General features: G+C 28.3%; 1 protein-coding gene across 1 annotated transcript in view; it reads left to right on the top strand.

Moving 5' to 3' along the window:
- LOC123298621 overlaps positions 1–21702 on the top strand; it is a 267853-nt gene that overhangs the window by 210799 nt on the left and 35352 nt on the right. The window contains exons 10-11 of the mRNA XM_044880707.1: positions 4158–4324; positions 5440–5484. Coding sequence (XP_044736642.1) covers positions 4158–4324; positions 5440–5484 — 212 coding nt within the window. The remainder of the gene's footprint in view (positions 1–4157; positions 4325–5439; positions 5485–21702) is intronic.

Below are 21702 nucleotides of genomic sequence, written 5' to 3'. Positions count from 1 at the left end.
CAGTCCAGCCGTTTTTTTGTACCGAATGAAAAATTGTATAATTGTCGTTATTATCACTTATCATTTATATAGTTTTGACTTCATCGGGAGCAGAAAGCGAAGCCCCCGCTGGGATTGCAAAGGGCGAAGTTCGAGAGTCCAAGGGAAAATGAAAAAAAAAAATTTTACAAAATAATCAATATTAAAACATATGATATTTTTTTATCCTTTTCACCGGGAAGTTAGTCGTGTGAACTTTTCGGGTCGCACCTAGACCGCTTTTTTCGTTTGATATAATCTTGAAATGGAGTTTTAAAAAGAATGAATATACAATTTTGTTTGGAAAATATTAAATTTTTATATTTAACAAGACAACTAAGCTAACCGAAATTTTCAAACGAAAATTTACCAAAAACCAAAAAATTGAAACAAATATCTTAGAAAAATTTAAGAGGCTTCAACATTTTTTGTTTAAAATCCAGAATTTAAATCTACGAGGAAAGGGTTTTTAAAAAACTTTCATATTTTTACTACAGAAAACCAATTTGCTATTAAAAATATGGGTTTTTACTTTGGTTTTACCTCTTTTAGTAGGAAAGTATGATAAATTTCCACTATTTGAGGTATCATTTTATTTCATGGACTAAAAATTAATTTTCACTTTCAAGGAAATCCAAAATTTAATATCAAAGTATTTTCTAATTTGCTCTGCTATATTCGAAAGGATACTGAATTCGAAAATGAGGAAAAAAAGACTCTATAAAATACTTCTATTGAGAATATTTCAATCAGTTTGGGGTATGCCTAGTATATAGTGTAAGGTATTGGTACGTATAGGCGAATTGATAACCTCCACCTAAATTTATCGGTTAATAAATGGGGGTTGAAATTTATATTTCTCGCAAGCATATACACAAACGCATGCGCATTATAAACATCAATATAAACACACAGATGTTCAAGAGAAAACTCGCCTGGAACATTCATACAAAATTCATCATAGACAAAGACAACCGTATATTGATACTTTGTAATCGAGATAAAGACAAATATAACAGTATCTCGCGTTAGACCAATTCAGAATAATTGTCGAGAGCTTTTATTACGTGAAACAGTTCTAATGCCACGAAAAAATTTCTATTTTTGTGTTTAGAAAAACTAACTATTTGATAATTATCGCATATATTTATGTTAATTATTCAGTGTGTAGTAAGCTAACGTTAATAAACTCGTTTAATTAAAATATCGATTATCATCGAGGGTAACAACACAAGTAATGTGTATTTAATTAAATCACTGTCTTTGATTTATTAATAAATCAAAGTGTTCTAGTTTTTTATTTCTGAGTGAAATTATATAATTATTAATAAATTAAAAATATTAAAATCACGTGACCGATTTAAAAAAATAAAGTGTCCGGTTTAAATACTAAATTCGAAAAATATTTTTTCGATAATTTCGTTTTTAATTTGTTGAAATTATGGGTTGGGTCACCATACGGTCGCATTTGGTATGTACTAGTTTTTGGAAAGTAGTTATGTTCAAAAAAAGCATTTATTTTTCTTAGTAATTTCCCAGATGTATATATACATACAATGCGCTATGACGTCATTCGATGTTGTCAACCAGCTGATCGAGCCATGATAGATACATCCCTTGCCATTCAGTTCTGCCCATTGTTCAAATCTCAGCTAAAATTACGAAAGTTGTTTAAATTAATTAATCATTATAATGGAAATTTCATTTAAATTTTGAAATTGGTTTATCATTTCATTACTTTTATTATTGATCAAATCTAGGCTGGCCAAACATAAACCTCATGACCCATTTCTGTAAAGGTTGAATGGCGTAAGCAATTAATATGTTTTTTATACCATCGTACATGTGGGGAACTAATTTATTTTATAGCAAGTTTTCTATTTTTGTTTATCTTTTCCACGAAAAATGATATGGCTTTGTATCCATATTAACCTTTTTTAATGGGAGTCATTTCCTTGAAATATTCCAGGTTCCCTCTGCTGTGATTTTCAGTTAATATAGAAGAAAAACAATAATTATCAACTTAAAAGCAGACGATTCTGAATTTATTTCCTATACCCAGCCTTATCAAATCTTGTAAAAATCTCAATTTTGCCTAGAAATCTCAATCAATCCAACGTTGGTCGGTGGCATGTCTTAGTTTTTCCAAATAGACCTGAACTTACTTGGTGAATATAATTCATATTCTGTATATACAAAGCCGTTATATGAACCTGGCAGATTGAGCTTTTAAAGACTTGAACTACATAAGAAGTATTTTCACAGAAGTATTATAACACTGACAGATTGTGGGAAGAGAGTATTACCTCTAAGGAAATTACACCAAGCTTTATTAGTTTTTTCCATAAAATATGCTTTAACTGAACGCTTTTATCTTTTCTATTTACACATGTAATTATGAAGATGATACGTAAATCCTCTAAATTTTTGTTTCCAATTTATTGATTGTCAGTTGCATATTTCTCCAAGTGTTTTCCTTTAAATCTTCAGGATTTCATATCTCGAGATCTATACCATATATCGAAAATTTTACTATTAATTTTCGTCTATTTTTGTCAAGTTCATCATCATAGTCAAAAAATATTATACTATCAGTTGTTTTCCTGTGATATATATAGTAATATATGGAATTGCATTTAAATGTCTTATTTCACTGCGCTCACAAACTAATAGCATATCTATTAATTCTAGGATATTGTTTTTTCTTCTTTAACTTCCCACTATAGGAGGTTATTGTAATGGGTCTGATTTTCGAAATCGAAGTTTACATCATGCCTTTACGTGTCATGGTTAGGACAAGGCATTAACACTAATTTGGAGAAGAACTATCCGTGGGTGTGTGTGTTTGTATGTACGTAGGTCCGTAGACATTTTTTTCCTCTTCGATATCGCGCGAACAAAAAATCATATCGACTTCGTTGAGGTGTCGATCGATACATATTAAAAACAAAATGATCCGAAAATAATGTCAAAACATTCGGACGAGCCGTTTCGAGTCAGGCTAGCTTTTTCTTAAATTTTATCCTGATCGACATCGCGCGAACACGCGAACAAAAAATGGTATCCTTTATAAGTTTTTATTATGCTGTGAAGTTACTCGTGTGGACCTCAAGGATTGCAAGAGTCAATCCACGGCTTGATTAAATGTATAAATTAAACTTTATTTTCAACAGACAATGAAACTCAAGATTAAGGTTATTGAATAAATTATAATAATCAATTTTTTTTATTTCAACTCTTAATCAAAAATATTATTGAATTCGCCAAGAGAACATTTTTATTAGCTATGTATAGTTAAATATAAGTTAACTAGCAGTTATCTGCCCACTTCGCTGGGAAATTTCCACTTTAAAAATAAAGCGTTGTAGAATTCATTTCCTTTAGCCTCTCTAATTCCCCCTATTTATTCATAATTAATGGATTTTAACTTTTTGTTATGGAGTAATTTTTTTAAAATAATGATAGATCATGTTACTATAATGTAGCTTTCTATAGATGAAAGAATTTTTTTAATCGGTTAAGTAATTGATTCAAAAATGATGAGTTTACAAACTTTCTTCCTCCTTTCAAATACCCAAAAGTATTTTCTATATGCTCACCTACAATGTCAAAAAAATCGACAAGCAAAAAAATCCTAGCCTTAGCCCAAGAAGATTAAAATTAAGTATCAATGTAAATTGATGTTCTCCCCTAGAAAAAGGGCGTTTTTGTTACTCTTTAGGAAAGTTTTTCTTAAAGCTCTGTGTAACTTTCAAATTGTTAAAAAATGAAACATTTTTGTTATAATACTTAAATCTTTCTGTTTTTGAAAAATAAATTTTGTTCAACAACTCAATTATTTCAACTACATAATTGTTTTATTTAACAAAGATAAACCACGCAATTCACGTGGGAACAATTATTATCACGCTTGGCATTTAATTCCACTTAAATTTTTACAACGTTATAAAGTGATGATTGTTGAATCATTTCTAGAATTGAATATATCACAAAAGTATTTAATTAATATGATAATCTCAAAAACAAACCCAATACACTGAAACCATATGAATAATTTTATTAACAACAATATCAAACGTTCTGCTAATTCTCACATATGTATATAAATAACAAATTTAATTGATATTGTTTTATTACAGAAAGAACTATTTACAAGTAAAGCGGACGCGGGTGACTCAAGTCGGGAACGTAAAATGTCCTCTACCTCGCAAGGTAGTATGAAATCGAAATGGCTTAAAGCTTTTAAAAGCCTTAAGACACCACCATCTTCAGCTAACACATCACCTAGAGAATCTGAAAAAGAAAAGTATGTATTATTTCTTTTTGAATTTTTTTAATAATTATTTAAAAAAATTTTTCAATTGTTTATATATATGAAATATGTAAATGTATCATTTATTATTTTCTTAATTCAAACAATTTAAATATTTCAGTGTTGTTTAAGAAAAAATATCAGAGTCAAAATTATAAAATGTTCTTTTTCGACAGAAGTTCTGATATTTATTCTTTAGCATGATTTTCTAAGTGTTTTTTAAATAAATAATAATTTCCCTATAAAATCATAAGTGTTATAACAACCATTTTGTATGAATTTTGTGTTTTAAAAACTTAAAACAATAATAAAAATGTTTAAAATTCTTTTGGATAAATCTTGACTCTAAAATATAATTTTTCGAATACCCAAATTAAAAAAAGAACAATTTTTTAAATGTTACGCAATAAAATAATTACGGATTGGCTGAAATTTAAGAATACAACGTTTTTGTTTCACTTTAAGAAATCGCAAATTTAAGTAACTATACAGGGTGAGCTGTGAGGAATGCACAGAACTCCAAAAGTGTCTTCTAGAAGTGAAAACAGTGTAAAAAATCCAAATGTTGTTATCCGATTTTGACTTTTTTTCGGTGGGCATAGTAAATACTTTCAATTGCACCTAAATCAGTTAGATAATTTGAAATATGTGTGTGCGCCTATATAGACCCAACATATTTTTCTTGACGTATTTTTATCGATAAAACATATTTTTCAAGTTTCAAGCATAATTCAACTTAAAACCCCTGTATATGTATTTTTGCTTAGTATTCATTGGTCAAATATCATCAATTTGTTTTGAAAATTGGTAACTAATTTTGTTTTTATAAAATTAATTTTTATCATAAATTATAATTTTTATCATGTAAATTTAAATTTAAAATTTTGTTCGCATACTTCTCCTAAATACAAAATTCATACAAATTTTCGGTCTCACAAAAATATCGACATTTTTAGAATGATTATAATTTCCCCAATTTTAAATATATATACATTTTTTTAATATCATTGTTCACAAAAATTTTTCTTCATTTTTAATATATTATTAAAAAATCGTCTTTTCTTTTTGCGTTTCCTTGTTTTTGTTTCACAATTATGGATATAAAATAGAAAAAATCAAATGTACCATGCAGTATCAACCATTATTTCAATGAGGTAAAAAATCAATATAATCAATATATACACAAATAATATTATAAAAAAAGACAACCCTATAATAAATAATATTATCAAAAAAAATAAAAAATACTTATTGATAATAATAATAATTTTTGAAACCTTTTTTATTAAAGTATATAGTTTCCTTTTTATTTATTTTATACATCCAATTTATTATTTTAATTACCTACTTTTATATTGATTAATTTTATTTTATTTTTTTTGTGTTTCTAATTATCATTCCACACTCTCACAAACTTTGGTAATAAATATTTAATAATTTGTGTCAAGATAATTTAAACAAATGAAATATAAAAAATCAAAATATAATAATTACCTTCTGTATGATGTGGATAATATCTATGTTGTTTTTTAACAAGCTTCTTTGCAAATTATGGTACTTCTTAATGAGATGAAGAAATAATGAAAAATCACAAGTTTTAGAATAGCAATTTTTTTTAATTTTTAATATATAAGAAACATTTTAATGATATTGGCTGATGGGTCACATTTTTTAAGATAATTAACCAAATTCAAAATTTTATACTCAGGCTACTACAAGGGCCGATTCTTAAAATTTGGCCTAGCGCCCTAAATGGTTAGAGATATCGAAAAAAAACAGAATATTTTTTTATACCCATTTGCCGATTTTCATTACGAAATTCTCTTTTTGAATTTTTTCCTTATTTTGGTTTTTTCTCATATTTATTACAAGTTTATTGAAATATGTATTTGAATGCATAATACTATTAAATTATCAATTTGTCCAATTTTTACAATCCATAGCACACTAGTTATTAAAGTTTATTTTTTAATTTTATAACTAATGTGCTATGGAATGTAAAAACTGCACAAATTGATAATTTAATAGTGTTATATATTCAAATATTTCAATAAACTTGTTAAAATTATGAGTGTGGACCAAAATAATGAGAAATTAAAACTACGAATTTTGTCATGAAAATCGATATATGGGTATAAGAAAATATGCTAAGCAACTTTTTTCTAATAATTTTTTTTGATATCTCTAACCATCTCTGACGTTATATGCAAAATTTTAAGAATCGGTCCTACTTGACAATTTGTAGTTGGCTGAAATTAAAGTTCAGATTTCAGTTAAGTGTTTCCTATAAATAATGAAAATATTAGGTCTTTATCTTAAATGTGACACACTGTATAAAAAACATCAAATTGTTAATATACAATAAGAAACGGTGAACTTTACAAATAAAATAACACAGTGATAAAAAACCAAAAAACCCAAATTATCTTTGCTTTACTTTTAGCAGCTATCAAAAAGAAGATTTGACCAGATTTGTCGTCTTGCAAACTTTTGACCCTCTATTAAAATAGTTTTAGTTGGGTGACATCAAATAGAGGACAAAAATATTATTATACATAAGCACAATAAAAAACCTATAGCTAATAAATTTAAATGAAACCTTGCAAGTTTATAAATCTGCACCAATAATATTAAAAAATATTATTAGTCTTAAAAAAAAGAGTACAATCAACTCACTTTTAACAAAGTATAATTTTAGCATTCATATTTTTTGGTTTTTAAATTTTCTGATTGAAAATTCAGGCATTATTAACGGGTTAGGTGAATTTTTCGAGAGCTCGAGTGATATCGGGGCTGGAACAAATTGTAGAATTTTCTTAGTGTGAAAAAAAATTTTCCGTTAATATTTTTCCTTATTTATTTTAAGGTAGTACAATCGGTAATAGACTTTGCATTCAGAATTTATTAAAACTTGGCATAGTTGTCCATTATTATATCATAATTAACCAGTTAAATTTTTAGGGGCCTTCAGAGAGCTGAAAATCTGAACGTCCAGTTTTGTGAAATAAAATAAAATCTGTGATTTCCCATAAGTATCAATGTTAAAATATCTTTAAAATATCATTTTTTTCGTTCTCTAAAGGCCCCTAAAAATTGGTTAATTATGATATAATAATGGACAACTATGCCAAGTTTCATTAAATTCTAAATGCAAAGTCTATTACCCATAGTACTACCTTAAGCAATGTTGTCTTAAAATTCTAATAAAATTTGTTATTGTTTCTGTTACCAATATACAGTATATGTTGATTTTTTAAAGTTTTGTTTCGGCTCATAATTTACTTGTGATTGCTTTGATAAATTTATTATTTTTATAAGTATAGTGTATCAACCAACAATCAATATCAAGTGAGTGACTTAATGCGCTAAAACAAGCATTTTGTTAAAGAGAACGCTCTCTTTGAGAGCTACAGGCATTCGAGATACAACAAAATTGTTTCAAAACATGTTGAAGATAGAGTAAACCTTAAGGAGGATCCCTCACCAGTAATAGAAAAAAATAAATTAGTAGAAAATGATCCAAATTTTTAGTATGTTGTAGTTAACGATACATATTATTAAATTTAAAAAAAATTTGGGTATCTTATCGATCAATTAAGAGAGTAATTAATTAATTAAAAATACACTAAATAACATAGCATGATATGATGATTATGTTATTTAGTGTATTTTTAATTAAGAATTACTCTCTTAATTGATCGATAAGATACCCAATTTTTTTTTTATTTAATAATATGTATCGTTAACTGCAACATACTAAAAATTTGGATCATTTTCTACTAATTTATTTTTTTCTATTACTGAGGGATCCTCCTTAAATAGCAAAAATATTTGTTATAAAAATTACAAATATTTATTTTGCTCGAAGCATTTTTTTTAAATACACCAGAATCAATATGATTTAAACTATGTGCAAAATTTCTTATGTCTATATACTTGCGAAGAGTAGCATTGCAGAACACATTTTCAAAAGGCTTGTTTCGGCATGCCCTATTTCCTCCTTGATTATTGACCAATATACTGATAAAAATCAAGCATTCGTTACAAAATTTAACCAGTTCCCTTTTATTGCTGCAATTTGTTTTTCAATTTTGTTCTTCTTAGTGTGCAACACGTTATAGAATAAAAATAAAAATTTCAACATATTAGAAAAAGTTTTAAGGTTAATCGAAAAATAAAATTTTTTTAAAAATTTAATTTGTTGTATTAATGCATTTGATTGACCTTGGTAAATCAAAGGAAAGAAAAAAACCTCGAGGTAATAATTTATGATTACAAATTAATAAACATAAAAAAATTTGATTAATATCATTTTTATTTTCTTTCATTTTCCCTTTTTCTTTTTAAATAAATAACACATTAAATAATAAAAAAAATATGCTTTTAAAAAGGTTTTCTGCAAAAAATCAAATATTCCATCAAGTAAAAAAATATCTTTCTATAGAAAATTATAATCACGCAATGTCTAGAAAGTTTATTCACATAACTCAAACAATTTGTAAATAATATTATTTCAATATTACGAGTAAACTCAGTGACAAACTCAAAGCTATCGAATAAGAATGCTAAGTTACGTAAAGTAGGAATTTGATCTTTATTTAAAGACTAGAGTGATATCCACCCGCTTCGCTGGGTTTAAATGTAAAAGTTGATAAAGATTGCGCTCGCTTATCTCCTTTCTATAACACTCGAAATAATGGTGAGGATTGTTTTACACAGGTAAAATATATGTATGGTTTTCTATTTTTTAATGTATAATAGTAATTTTTCATTGAGTATATATGGTAATGTCAAATGACTACTTTTACAGAAATCTGGAATTAATGTTAATGTTAAATTAAATTAATTTTTAAATTTTTTTTATTTTTTTGTTAATATATTTTTATAAATTATATCTCATGTGTTATTCTGATATATCAGCTATATTGCGTTTTTGGAAAACCCAATAAAACTTGTGCTATTCTAACCTATCTGTTAAGGTGGCCAAAAATTAACTCATATCCGTAATTGATGATAAATAGAGAAAAAGTTAAAATTATTAAATTCATATTCAATTCACAAAACAACAAAATGTACGAAAAATTTGCTTACAGACCTGATAAATTTGGAGGAAACTAAAAAATGAAAGAAAACTAAGATAAAAACAATTAAAAATATTAAAAAATAACAAACAAAAAAGACGCTAATTTTAAATTCCATGAACGGCCCTTTAAACAACACAACTATTGCTCAAAATATTTGTTCGAAAGTCATCCAGATTCTGAGTTGTGAGATTCACGGAAACATTCGAACAAAGGTGTTTTCTTATCAGTTACGAATATGTATTAGTTGATTTTTCAGCCCCCTTAATAGACAAATCAATTGGGTGATCTCTTTACCTACAAATAGAACAAGTTTTATATGGGTCATTTTTCCCAAAAACGCTTCGCTTTAGAAATATTCACCCGAGGAAACTAAAGTCAGACACTCTATGTATTAGAGTACAATTTATTTTTTCCACCTTCTTGTAATTGGATCTATATTTTAATCGAAGAATTCAAAATATTATTTTACCGCCTTTTCAGTAAGAAATTTTATATGCACATGAAATATTTTATTCAAATGGTATTAAAAATTCTGGCATTAAATCGAGAACAGCCATTCATTTCTAAAATTCCAGAAACAATATTTACCTAAATTGAATTTTTGAAGTAAAACTTCGTTAAGCTTTTCACGCTTCACTTGGGGCGTAAACTAGAAAATGTGTGATCAGAATATTTCTAAAATGTGTGATCAAGCTTGTTACAGAAAGTGTCATCTAGTTGAGAGGGAGATATAAGTTAGAGAAGATAAAAAGAGAGAGAGTTACGTTCCAACAAACTACGAAACATCTATGTCATACAATTAGTATTTAAAATATTATATATTTACACAAAGACCCAGTAGCTTAGTGGCAGAACACTGAACTCCGATACCGGATATCAACATTCGAAATCAGTTCATGTATATTAAAAAAAATTTGTTTTTATGGGCTCAATAATCTTATAAATAATATTTATTCTATTTGTAACATATATTTACACGAAAAGATGGAGGTAAAGAATTTTTACTTCGGTCGTTTTTTTTTTTATAAAATACTGTAAGCATGCTCGTTATTAAATTCATAAAAGAATATAGTCAATACAAATTAGGTTTTATTTTGCAATATTCTGTGAAACTTGAAAAAATAATTATAATTAACAATAATGATAATTGAAATTGCAATAAATATAAATTTAGTTTAAAAAAATAAAAAAAAGCCAAATTTATTATTTTTTTAATCTCATTAGAGACGTATAATTTGCAAGAAGATTTCTCTGTGGCCAGTATTCATACGGAACCCTAACACTTCTCTAATACCAAAAAAACGCGACTCTAGAGAGTTATAAATACTAATCAGCCTACATTCTATATAAAAATCGTTTTTAGAAATTTTGTGAACAAATTTTATTCACGACATTATTACAACAAAATAAATCTTATTTAATATTTATTACCAAAAAGTTAAGCACAATGTACCTTTTGTTTTTACACTAAACTTTTCGCAAATATCTTATCTTGCCGAGAGCAAATTTAAATCAAAAAATTGATTTTAATTTTGAAAGAAAATAATGGAAATAAAGTTTATGTGGCATTATAAACGATATTTAATTTATGATTTTTCTGTGTTTGTTGCAATTTACATTTTAGGATCTTGAAAATACTTTGGTTGTTTTAGTTTTAAATCAAAAATTTCAATTTGTATAATAATACAAATTAAAATTTTAATTATTTTTTTTATTGGAAAGAAAACCTATTTCTTCTTAGCCCCCTCACCTAATTGTATTGTTTCGTAATTATAAAATACTAATTAGAATTGTTTTAATTTTGTTTTAATGTGTGTGCTTTAAATGTTGGCTTTTTAAAATGTACATAATTCAATCAACAGAGAATTTTTTTCTGCATTAAATTACAGGAGTTATTTTTTTATTTAAATAGGTTCAGTATTTAAAGTTAGGTTCAAATAGTAATAGTAATAGGTTCATTCAGTATCACGTACTGAATGTAAATGCACAAAATCCTTACAAAAATAGGCGGGAGAAATGCCTCCAGAGAACGTAACGATATCGTAAAGTAACGATACCGAAATTTTCGATACCGTAAAGTAACGATACCGAAATTTTCGATACCGTAAAGTAACGATACCGAAATTTTCGATACCGTAAAGTAACGATACCGAAATTTTCGATACCGTAAAGTAACGATATCGAAATTTTCGATACCATAAAGTAACGATATCGAAATTTTCGATACCGTAAAGTAACGATATCGAAAAGTTTCGAGACCGAAACTTTACGGTATCGAAAAATTCGAAATTTTCGATACCGTAAAGTAACGATATCGAAATTTTCGATACCGTAAAGTAACGATATCGAAATTTTCGATACCGTAAAGTAACGATATCAAAATTTACGAAATTTAAATTTTTTATTTATTTTTTAAAATAAAAATACTGTGATGACGTGAAAAAGCAAACGATACCGTAATCAACACTTTCTATACATGGCATTTAAACAATTAACTCAGTCTATCACTTGTAACAAATTCAAGATTTCTTCTTTATATATTTCAGCATTTAATTTTAATAATATGTCGTTTAAATTAAGTTAAACAGAAAATATTTATAATTTATTTACAATTAGAAACCATATTTATTTGGAACACATCTCTATAAAATATTATATACCGAAGTACCTCTAATAAAAAATGTGGTACGATATAAAATTGAAACGAAACATTATATTTCAGTATGTCACAGTAACGTTAGAAAAATATGACATTCATGTCTAAAATATGTGTCATTATTTTGAAATGACTCTTATATTGGGAAAACATGTGTCATAATACAAACACGTATAGCTCATTTTTAATTTCATAAAAAACAAGTGAAAACAACAATTGACTGAGTTAATTGTTGAAATACCATGCATAGTCAGTGTTGATTTCTTTATCACATTACACATACAAACATGTGACACATACATAACTGATAATCAAGTATATATATAGTACATATTATAAAATTTCCGCCTAATTGGCGCCCTCACGGTTAACAGTGATGTTTACGAAAAAATGTTTCAAACAAAAGTTGTTTAATTTTTAATAAGGAACATTTTTTACATTTAAACTTTTGTTCTAAGTCTAACGGTTTACAAGATGGGTCCTACGGACCCAAGACCCAATTGACCTATGATGCTCATTTACGAACTGGACCCTACTTTTTACGTCCTGAGTACGCTGTAAAAATTTCAGCTCGATATCTTTTTCGTTTTTGTGTTATCGTGTCCACAGACGGACGGACGGACGGACGGACAACCGGAAATGGACTAATTAGGTGATTTTATGAACACCTATGACAAAATTTTTTTCCTAGCATCATTATTTTTAAACGTTACAAACTTGGGACTAAACTTAATATACTATGTATATTTCATATATACTTACATGGTATAATAAAGTAAAGAAAATAATAGTTTTACAAATATTGCTATGTATTATATAACGTATGATTTTTTAGTTCTTTCGATGTTTTATACTAGAACGAACGTGTTCTGTAATTTAGAACTTGTATATTTGATTTCCAGAATCGTTGTTTGATTGTTACGTTTTGTTTTTCATTGTCCGTACAATTTCATTTGGCACATCGGTCTTGAGATTGTGTTTGGAACACAATATCTCAATAGCTAAAAGCATTCTAATTTCATAATATAGTGATTTTAAGGTATTGTAGAATTTTATATCTCTCAGTTTAGCCCTTCCTCTTGGTGAAAGAGTCATCGAACATCTCCCAAACTAAAAAATGCTACAGTAAATGGCTGATGATTTCCTTCAGTAGTTCTCAATTCAACTAAAAATCTTAATAATAACTTAACAAATTTTCAACATTTGCAAAAAATATTATAACTCATATTACTCCTTCACCTTTCTTTCAATTTTCAAGACTTGATGACTCTCAAAATTTGATTATTCTTTTTATCTGCGTGTTTTTAGAGGATTGAAAAAGAAAATAAGGTTTTGAATTTACGCTCGACTTTTCCGATGTTTTATGTTTCGACGTTTCTTTTCTGTCGTATATGGTAATACATAGCCAACTCAACTCAATACGAAAAAAATTTCCGATACTACTTTATTAAAGATTTTTTTTTGCGATTATATTCTATGTTTCGACAAACTTCTTACCATTTTTTATTCCATGTATATATGAACTATATCAAGTTATACTAAGTCCCAAGTTTGCAACGCTTAAAAATATTGATGATGCGAACAAATTTTTGGTATAGGTATTCATAAAATGAGACCCAAATGAGGCCTTTTCCGGTAGTTCGACTGTCTGTCTGTCATCACGATAACTCTAAAACGAAAAGAGAAATCAAGCTGAAATTTGTTACCGTCATTAGGACGTAAAAAGTGAGGTCAAATTCGTGAAAGAGCAACATTGATCAATTGGATCTTTGATCCATGGATTCCATCTTGTAAACCGTTAGAGATGGAACAAAAGTTTGACTGTAAATAATGATCTTTATAAAAAAAATAAACAATTTTTGTTCCAAACATTTTTTTCGTAAATATCACTGCTTAAAACTTCGGTGTCCATTTTCTCCAGTAAAAGATAGGAAATTAAAAATTTGCAGGTAGCTTCAGCTATTAGTTAATCTTAAGTTATCAGTTAATCTCTCAATTAATTGACGCTGTTACTATCTTTCCCTTTCAATGTTACGTAATTCGACCAATTAAGAGTTGCCATATTTGTAATAAATGACATGAAATTTTATATCAGTGACTCCAAGTTTATATTATATATTTATTTTCTTCTTCAAGCATATGATACAAACGTTATACATATAATTCCTAGTCCAATTAAACAACCAGAAAGCATTTATTTAAATATGTTCCTAAAGAAATCCTTTTAAATATAATACTGTACATAATATATATAATATATTATATATAATATATATAATATATTATATATATATATAATACTAGCGGCCCCGACGGACGTTGTCCCGTAAAAACGTAACTCCAATTCATGAATACCTATACTACGTTTAGCCTGTCCGCAAAAACCCATCCCGCTAAACCCCAATTTAACTCCTATTTATTGGAGTGGCCTGACCTTCGACCTTTGGCCTGACCTTTGATAGTAGAGCTCGCTGCGCTCGCATATGGCTCTAATAAATGCCTATTGACAATACCTGAATACTATTAAAAATACATAGTACACATAGTATACATAATGTGATATGATTTATATGCGCTCCCACCATTTAATGAAATTTCATTTTTTTGGTACGGAGCCCTCAAAAACAGTTGTACTGGACCAAATTGTAAATCTAAACCATTCTCGAATCTCCACGAACACACACAAAAAATTTCATCAAAATCGGTCCAGCCGTCTAGGAGGAGTTCAATTACATACACACGCACACAAGAAATATATATATTAAGATATTTTCAAAATTAATTAAGTTTTTATGGCCTTACACTTCGACAATTAATTTCGTGTAGTGCAAAGAGCCAACTCATAACAAAATTTTCTAGATTTCTATTTTGTTATGAGACTTTCTGATCATAAACTAAATTGATGCAGTTTTGTTTGAATTCAACTGTACATAATATATTATTGAGGTCGAGTTCGTAAATGAGCATCATAGATCAATTGGGTCTTGGGTCCGTGGGACCCATCTTGTAAACCGTTAGAGATAGAACAAAAATTTAAATGTAAAAAATGTTCCTTATCAAAAAATAAACAACTTTTGTTTGAAACATTTTTTCGTAAACATCACTTTATGTATGTGCCACATGTATGTATGTGTTACATGATAAAGAAATCAACACTGACTATGCATGGTATTTCAACAATTAACTCAGTCAATTGTTTGTTTTCACTTGTTTTAATCTGTTTTTTGTCTTATCCGGTAGCAGATTCTAATTAATTTTTGTTTTTTAAGTAATATCTTCAATTGAGTGTATATTGTTGTTTTTTTTTTGATAATTTCGGTTTCTACTGCGATACTGACTTGGTATTCACCCTCTTCGCTGGACTTAAAAGTAAAAACCACCATGTTATAGCCTCTACTTCTCTTGTTCTCACTTATCCCCCAAACATAACGTTGGAAATAGGGGTAGGGATTGTTTTACACAGGTAAAATATGGCTAAAGATTTTTTTAAATGTAATAAAGTGTATCAGAACAGATGGCCTTGAATTATATCTCGTTCAACATTTTTACAGAAATCTTTAATTTGTGATTCAAAATTATGCTCGTAGATGGCGTAGTGAAATGTCATAAACTAAATTTAATTTTATATTTTTTAAATATATATTTATAGATTACAGCTCATGCGTTATTGTGATGAATATTAATGTTAGTTTTCATTCAAATTATTCATTTTTAATTATTTTTTGCGTGAAAGCGTAACAAACAAACAAACAAACACACCTTTCTTTCACATTTATAATATATAGGGACAATTTTGGTAATTTTTGTTTGTTTTGTATTTTTGAATCGCTTGTTAGAGCATCTCAAGAAATATCTATAGTAAATTTTGTAGGTAGCATTTGATTGGTAATCTTAAACGACGGACACCGATCGAAACAAGGGTCAATGATTTTGACATCTATAGCTCTTATGGATAGCGTATCTAGACAAGTTTTACTTATAAAAAATTCTGGTCAGGGCGTATTCGACCAATAGGTTAATTAAAGGTCATTTATTCGTTTACAATCCGATATAATTGAATTTTTAGTATTGTAACTGTACATACACATATTATTATTATTACATTATTATTACCAAGGAATTATATATGTAATACAGCTATTTTATTTATTAATGAATTAAAGGATGGAAATTATTTTCCACTTTGACATTTCACATATTAGCTACTACTTAATATATAAGATACTACGTAATATTCAATGATGGTATTTTCTAGTATAAGTCAACCACATTATTTCAGTTAATTTAATATTTAAATTTATAAATAAAACATAATTCTGTATAAGGGATTTTCTTTTATTATTAAATTCAGAATAATTTTAACCCACTGTTACATACCATAATTATTGAACCGTCCTCGTATTAGACAGACTATAGTAATTCCTCACTGCTGTGCATTTTCAAAAACTAAAATCTCAACGCATTTGAAAAAAAACTCTATTTTTCCTAATTATTCAATACTTTCTACCAGAAAATATTGTTCGCAATTTTTATTCGTAATCAATGGATTGACACTTGGGTTCATAAGAAAAATTTAACGATACGTTAACTATCAAAATCCATTCCGCTGTTTCAAAATACGAGGAAAAGACAGAAAGTATCATAAAGAAATTTTCATAAAAAAAACGTGGAGTAGTAATTTGCATATCAAAATTCATTCAATAAGATGTACAACACAAAACTTAACTTTTTAAATCAATTTTCTGATTCCCTCGAATTGCAAATCATCCGCAAACTTGGATCAAAATTTCTGGTGATCACATTTTTATCAAAGTAAATAACTTTAGGTATACAAAATTTGACCCAGTCAGAAGCAGTTTGTAAAAAATAAAAATTGTCCCTCAACTTATTAGTATCTATTTTTAAACCTAATATTTTTAAGTTTATTTAAAACTTAGCTAATTGACAGGATATTCATAGCATGACATTGATATTGTAATTCATACATTCTTCAATGCGCTTCTATTATTTACCGACACGTTTGATTTACCGACACAGCGCAGCGTTTTTACCGGCACGAGTGATTTAAAACAATAATATTATAAACCATATTCTACAGTCACGGATCTATACACGTGTTTATGCTATCTCAATTAGAATAAGTTCAAAAAGCCGTGAATGGATTCTGGGGCGAGCCTTGAGGTCCACAGGTTCACAAGAATAACTTCCCAATATAAGAAAAAATCATAGCAAATTTAAAAAAAAACAAACTAGAATGACTCGAAACGACTCGATCGAATGTTATGAAATTCTTTTCGGATCATATTACCGTTAATACGCTTCGATCGGCACCTCAACGAAGTTGTTATAATTTTGTGTTCGCGCGATATCGACGACGAAAAAAAATGTCTGCGGAAGTACACTCACTGTCAGAAAAAGTGCCACAGTTAAAACATTCTAAGCGTACGCATCATATGTTATGTTATAATAGTAACACTTAGAATGTTTTAAAACGAGCATTTTTTGTGATACGTATGTACGTACACAGACACGCACATACTTCTTCTCCAAATTAGTGTTAATGCCTTATCCTAACCATGAAACGCAAAGATATGTTGAAAATTTCGATTTCGAAAATCGGACCCAATCAGCGGTGGATTTACACTAGGGGCAGTCGGGACTAGTTCAAAGGGCCGCAAATTTTCTGGAGCGGCAAAATTTGGAAGATGAAAAAAAAATTTTTGTTATTGTAATCAAAATTTCTCAATAGAAAATTTTTATTCTTTTAATTAATCATACATCATTTAATAGATAATTTAAGAAATTCGACTCATACAATATTTGTCAAATCGAAATATTGTAAATCATAATTTTGACACCTAAAATGTTAATATTTGATATTTTAATTTGCTTGAATCAAAAAAATTTAAATTTGTTTTTTTTTTTTTTGTGGAAAAATTAAAAACGTTTTTGAGTTATTTTTGCATTTAAAGAAAAATAAATTTGATCAATGAATTTCTTAAAAATAAAATAATGTTAAAAAAAAAAAAAAAATTTTAGTGATATTTCAATGATGGGGCGGCATTTTTTTGCCCAAGGGCGGCAGAAGTTTAAATTCGGCCCTGGACCCAATACAATAACTTCCTATAGTGAGAAGTTGTTAAAAGCTATTTTAAACATATAAAACGATTTTTGCACGAATTTGAATTTATTATAATTTGTCGATAAATAGGTAAGATTAGCAATAGTGGAACGAAACGAAACGTCCCGTTTTCAAATGCTAATAAAAGCGATCAATCAAAATTTTCTTACATCGCAATATTTGCATATGATAATAATATAATAGATATTGCGTGTATCGATTATGCAACAAATTATAGAAAACTTACAAAAAACGTATAATAAATATGATTATTACTAATCACTTTATTTATTCAAATCAAACAGAAAATAATTATTGGATTTTTATTTGTAGATATTACTGTAATAAACGTACTCTTCAATTATTCTATCAGAATTAAAACTACATATAAATAGTATAATCGAATTGACTGATTTAAAAATAAAAAAGTTCAGTACGTTTCACTTGTAAAAAATTTATTATTTGTGTACAGCCTGTAGCAGGATCCTTATCCGTTGTAAGGAACTTACACTAAGATTAAAATAACCGTATTACGTGGTTTTCAATTTAAGAATATTAGTAGTCCTGTATCAATTGAGAAATTGAAAACACTTTATGGATGAACTTAAATAGATAAGACTGGGCAAGCTACATTATGCAGAATTGAAGAGTTTCTCTCTAAACAACAGTGATAAATGTAAATGTAATCTTGCAGAACAATACAAAGACGAGCTTACTTAGCTTGGCAGAGACTATCAACCACTTGCATTAGTACCTTCAAAGACCCAGGAGCAATGTAGTATCAACAAATTAATGTATCCATTTAATACAAATAAATGTTTTATTTAATAATTTAAATCGGGCTCGAACAACATTTACTTTTCAATCACAGTATAAAATTCAACTTTTAAATGTTCTAAGAATACTTTTTTAGTGAAATATCGAAAAATAGAGACTCATTTTTTCATATTTTTCAAGCTCTTTGAAACTCCCCTTCGTTTATTTATTTTGAATTTTTGCTGGAAAGCATGGTCGAAAATTTTATTCAAATCAAGGTAACTTCATTTCTTTAGAACATGAACATAAGGAATTACTGCGTACTTACTTCATCAAAATAATCGAGTCTTTCGAATTTCTTTAAGTTTGACTTAAAAAATATTTTTCATTTATAATTCTTATAATATTTTGAATATCTGTCAAACTTGTTTTGACATGCATGTAAACTTTTATTGTTTCCATTAGAACAACTCATGTGTGGGGTCGGTTTCGAGTTGCGCAAATGAACTAGCAACGATGCTGTCATATTAGATCCCGGTTAATTACATTAAAACCCTCTTTTTTCAACAAATACTAACAAGTGAAAACAAACAATTGACTGAGTTAATTGTTGAAATACCATGCATAGACAGTGTTGATTACTCTATCACATTACACATACATACATGTCACATAAACATAACTGATATTCCCATATAATAAATACTATAAAATTTACGCCTAATTTGCGCCCTCGCGGATAAACAGTGATGTTTACAAAATAATGTTTCAAACAAAAGTTTTTTATTTTTTGATAAGGAACATTTTTTTAACTCAAACTTTTGTTCTATCTCTGACGGTTTACAAGATGGGTCCTACGGACCCTAGACCCAATTGACCTATGTTGCTCATTTACGAACTCGACCTCACTTTTTACGTTCTTAGTACGCTGTAAAAATTTCAGCTTGATATCTTTTTTCGTTTTTGAGTTATCGTGTCCACAAACGGACGGACGGACGGACGGACAACCGGAAATGGACTAATTAGGTGATTTTATAAACACCTATACCAAAATTTTGTTCGTAGCATCAATATTTTTAAGCGTTACAAACTTGGGACTAAACTTAATATAACTTGCATATTACATATATGCATGGTATCTTAGGTTTTCCAAACCTGTTTTTTTTTCAATATTTACTAAAATTGACTTAGAAAAAATTAATTTTATTATTTTCATTTCCACAATCGATAATATTGATTCAATCAATGTAATTCGTACAAAGTAGTAGTAGTAAGTCGGTTAATATAGGAATTTTTCTGATTTTTAACTTCCCGCTAAGAAAATAGGGAAGTTATTGTTTTCACCTCGTTTTGCCAAAATCGAGTTTTCATCAGATCTCGACGTTTTAAGGTGTCAGGAAGCCTCCCTGACTACTTCCGCGAGGGTGTCTGTATGGCTGTATTTATGTATGAGTGTGTGTGTGTGTGTGTGTTTGTGGATGTATGTAAACCTCTCATAACTTTTGAACGGCTTGAAACTTAGATTTTGAGGCCTATTTGGACCGATTCGAACCGATAGATTTCGAGAAATCTCAAAAAAACTGCAAAAAAAATTTTTTTTTAAATAACTTTTAAACGGCTGTATTGATCAATTCCAAAAACTAATCAGCTCTCAACATCAAAAAACCACGTCGATCACCACCAGTCCGGTCATCATCACCACCATCGGTTGATTCATTCGTGAGTTATCGTTGACGAAAGAAAACCCAAAAAAGCGGAATTTTCGGAATAACCTCAAAATTTTTTGTTCTATCAATTGAAACTTAAAGATTCTTCATGAAGCTTCAAAAACTGCGTCGAATGTCACCAACCGCGTGAAAATCGGTTTATTCATTCTAAAGTTATCGCGATACTTAGCGGGAAGTTACAGGGATGACCTGCAGAGTCAACCGTTTTCCAAATTATCTTCTAAATGATATTTTCGCTTTTTCGATATTCAGCGGTATTTATGGTATCATTCAGTACACAATAAAATCACATTAATCAAATTAGTCGTCAAACTGTATTCAAAGTGTGGCGTGTAGTATGGAGTTGGTAGATATTAAATTACTATATATGTTATATTCTGAATATGATTACATAGCTCACACTATAAGAGCTAAAGAACTGATGCTACTGATATATGACATTACTAAACATGTGTATAATGCGATATGATGTCAAACTATAATTAATATATTACCTTTGTACACACAGCTCGTAAATTTTATTTGTCCAAGGCACAGATTTTTACATATGAATACAATGGTAAAGAAAACTGGTAAAAATAAAATAATTGACTCAGTGAATTGTTGAAATACCATGTAAAGAAAGTGTATGAATTACTTCATGTAAGCAAAAACAAATAACCACTCTTAGGTAACCACACAGAACTGATATTCCCATATAATACATACGATATAATTTGCGCCCTCAACGGTAAACAGTGATGTTGAAGAAAAAATATTTCAAACCAAAGTTGTTATTTTTATATACAGGAACTTTTTTTATATTTAAACTTTAATTCTATCTCTAACGGTTAACAAAATGGGTGCTACGGACCCAGGACCCATTTGACCTATGTTGCTCATTTACGAACTCGATTCACTGTTTACGTCCTGAGCATGCTATAAAAATTTCAGCTTGATATCTTCCTTCGTTTTTGGGTTATCGTGTCGACAAACAGACGGACAGGCGGGCAGACAACCAAAAATGGACTAATTAGATGATTTTATGA

Source organism: Chrysoperla carnea, chromosome 1 (assembly GCF_905475395.1).
Source record: "Chrysoperla carnea chromosome 1, inChrCarn1.1, whole genome shotgun sequence".
In the NCBI taxonomy this organism is placed as follows: domain Eukaryota; kingdom Metazoa; phylum Arthropoda; class Insecta; order Neuroptera; family Chrysopidae; genus Chrysoperla; species Chrysoperla carnea.
This window is presented reverse-complemented; position numbering and strand designations above follow the sequence as displayed.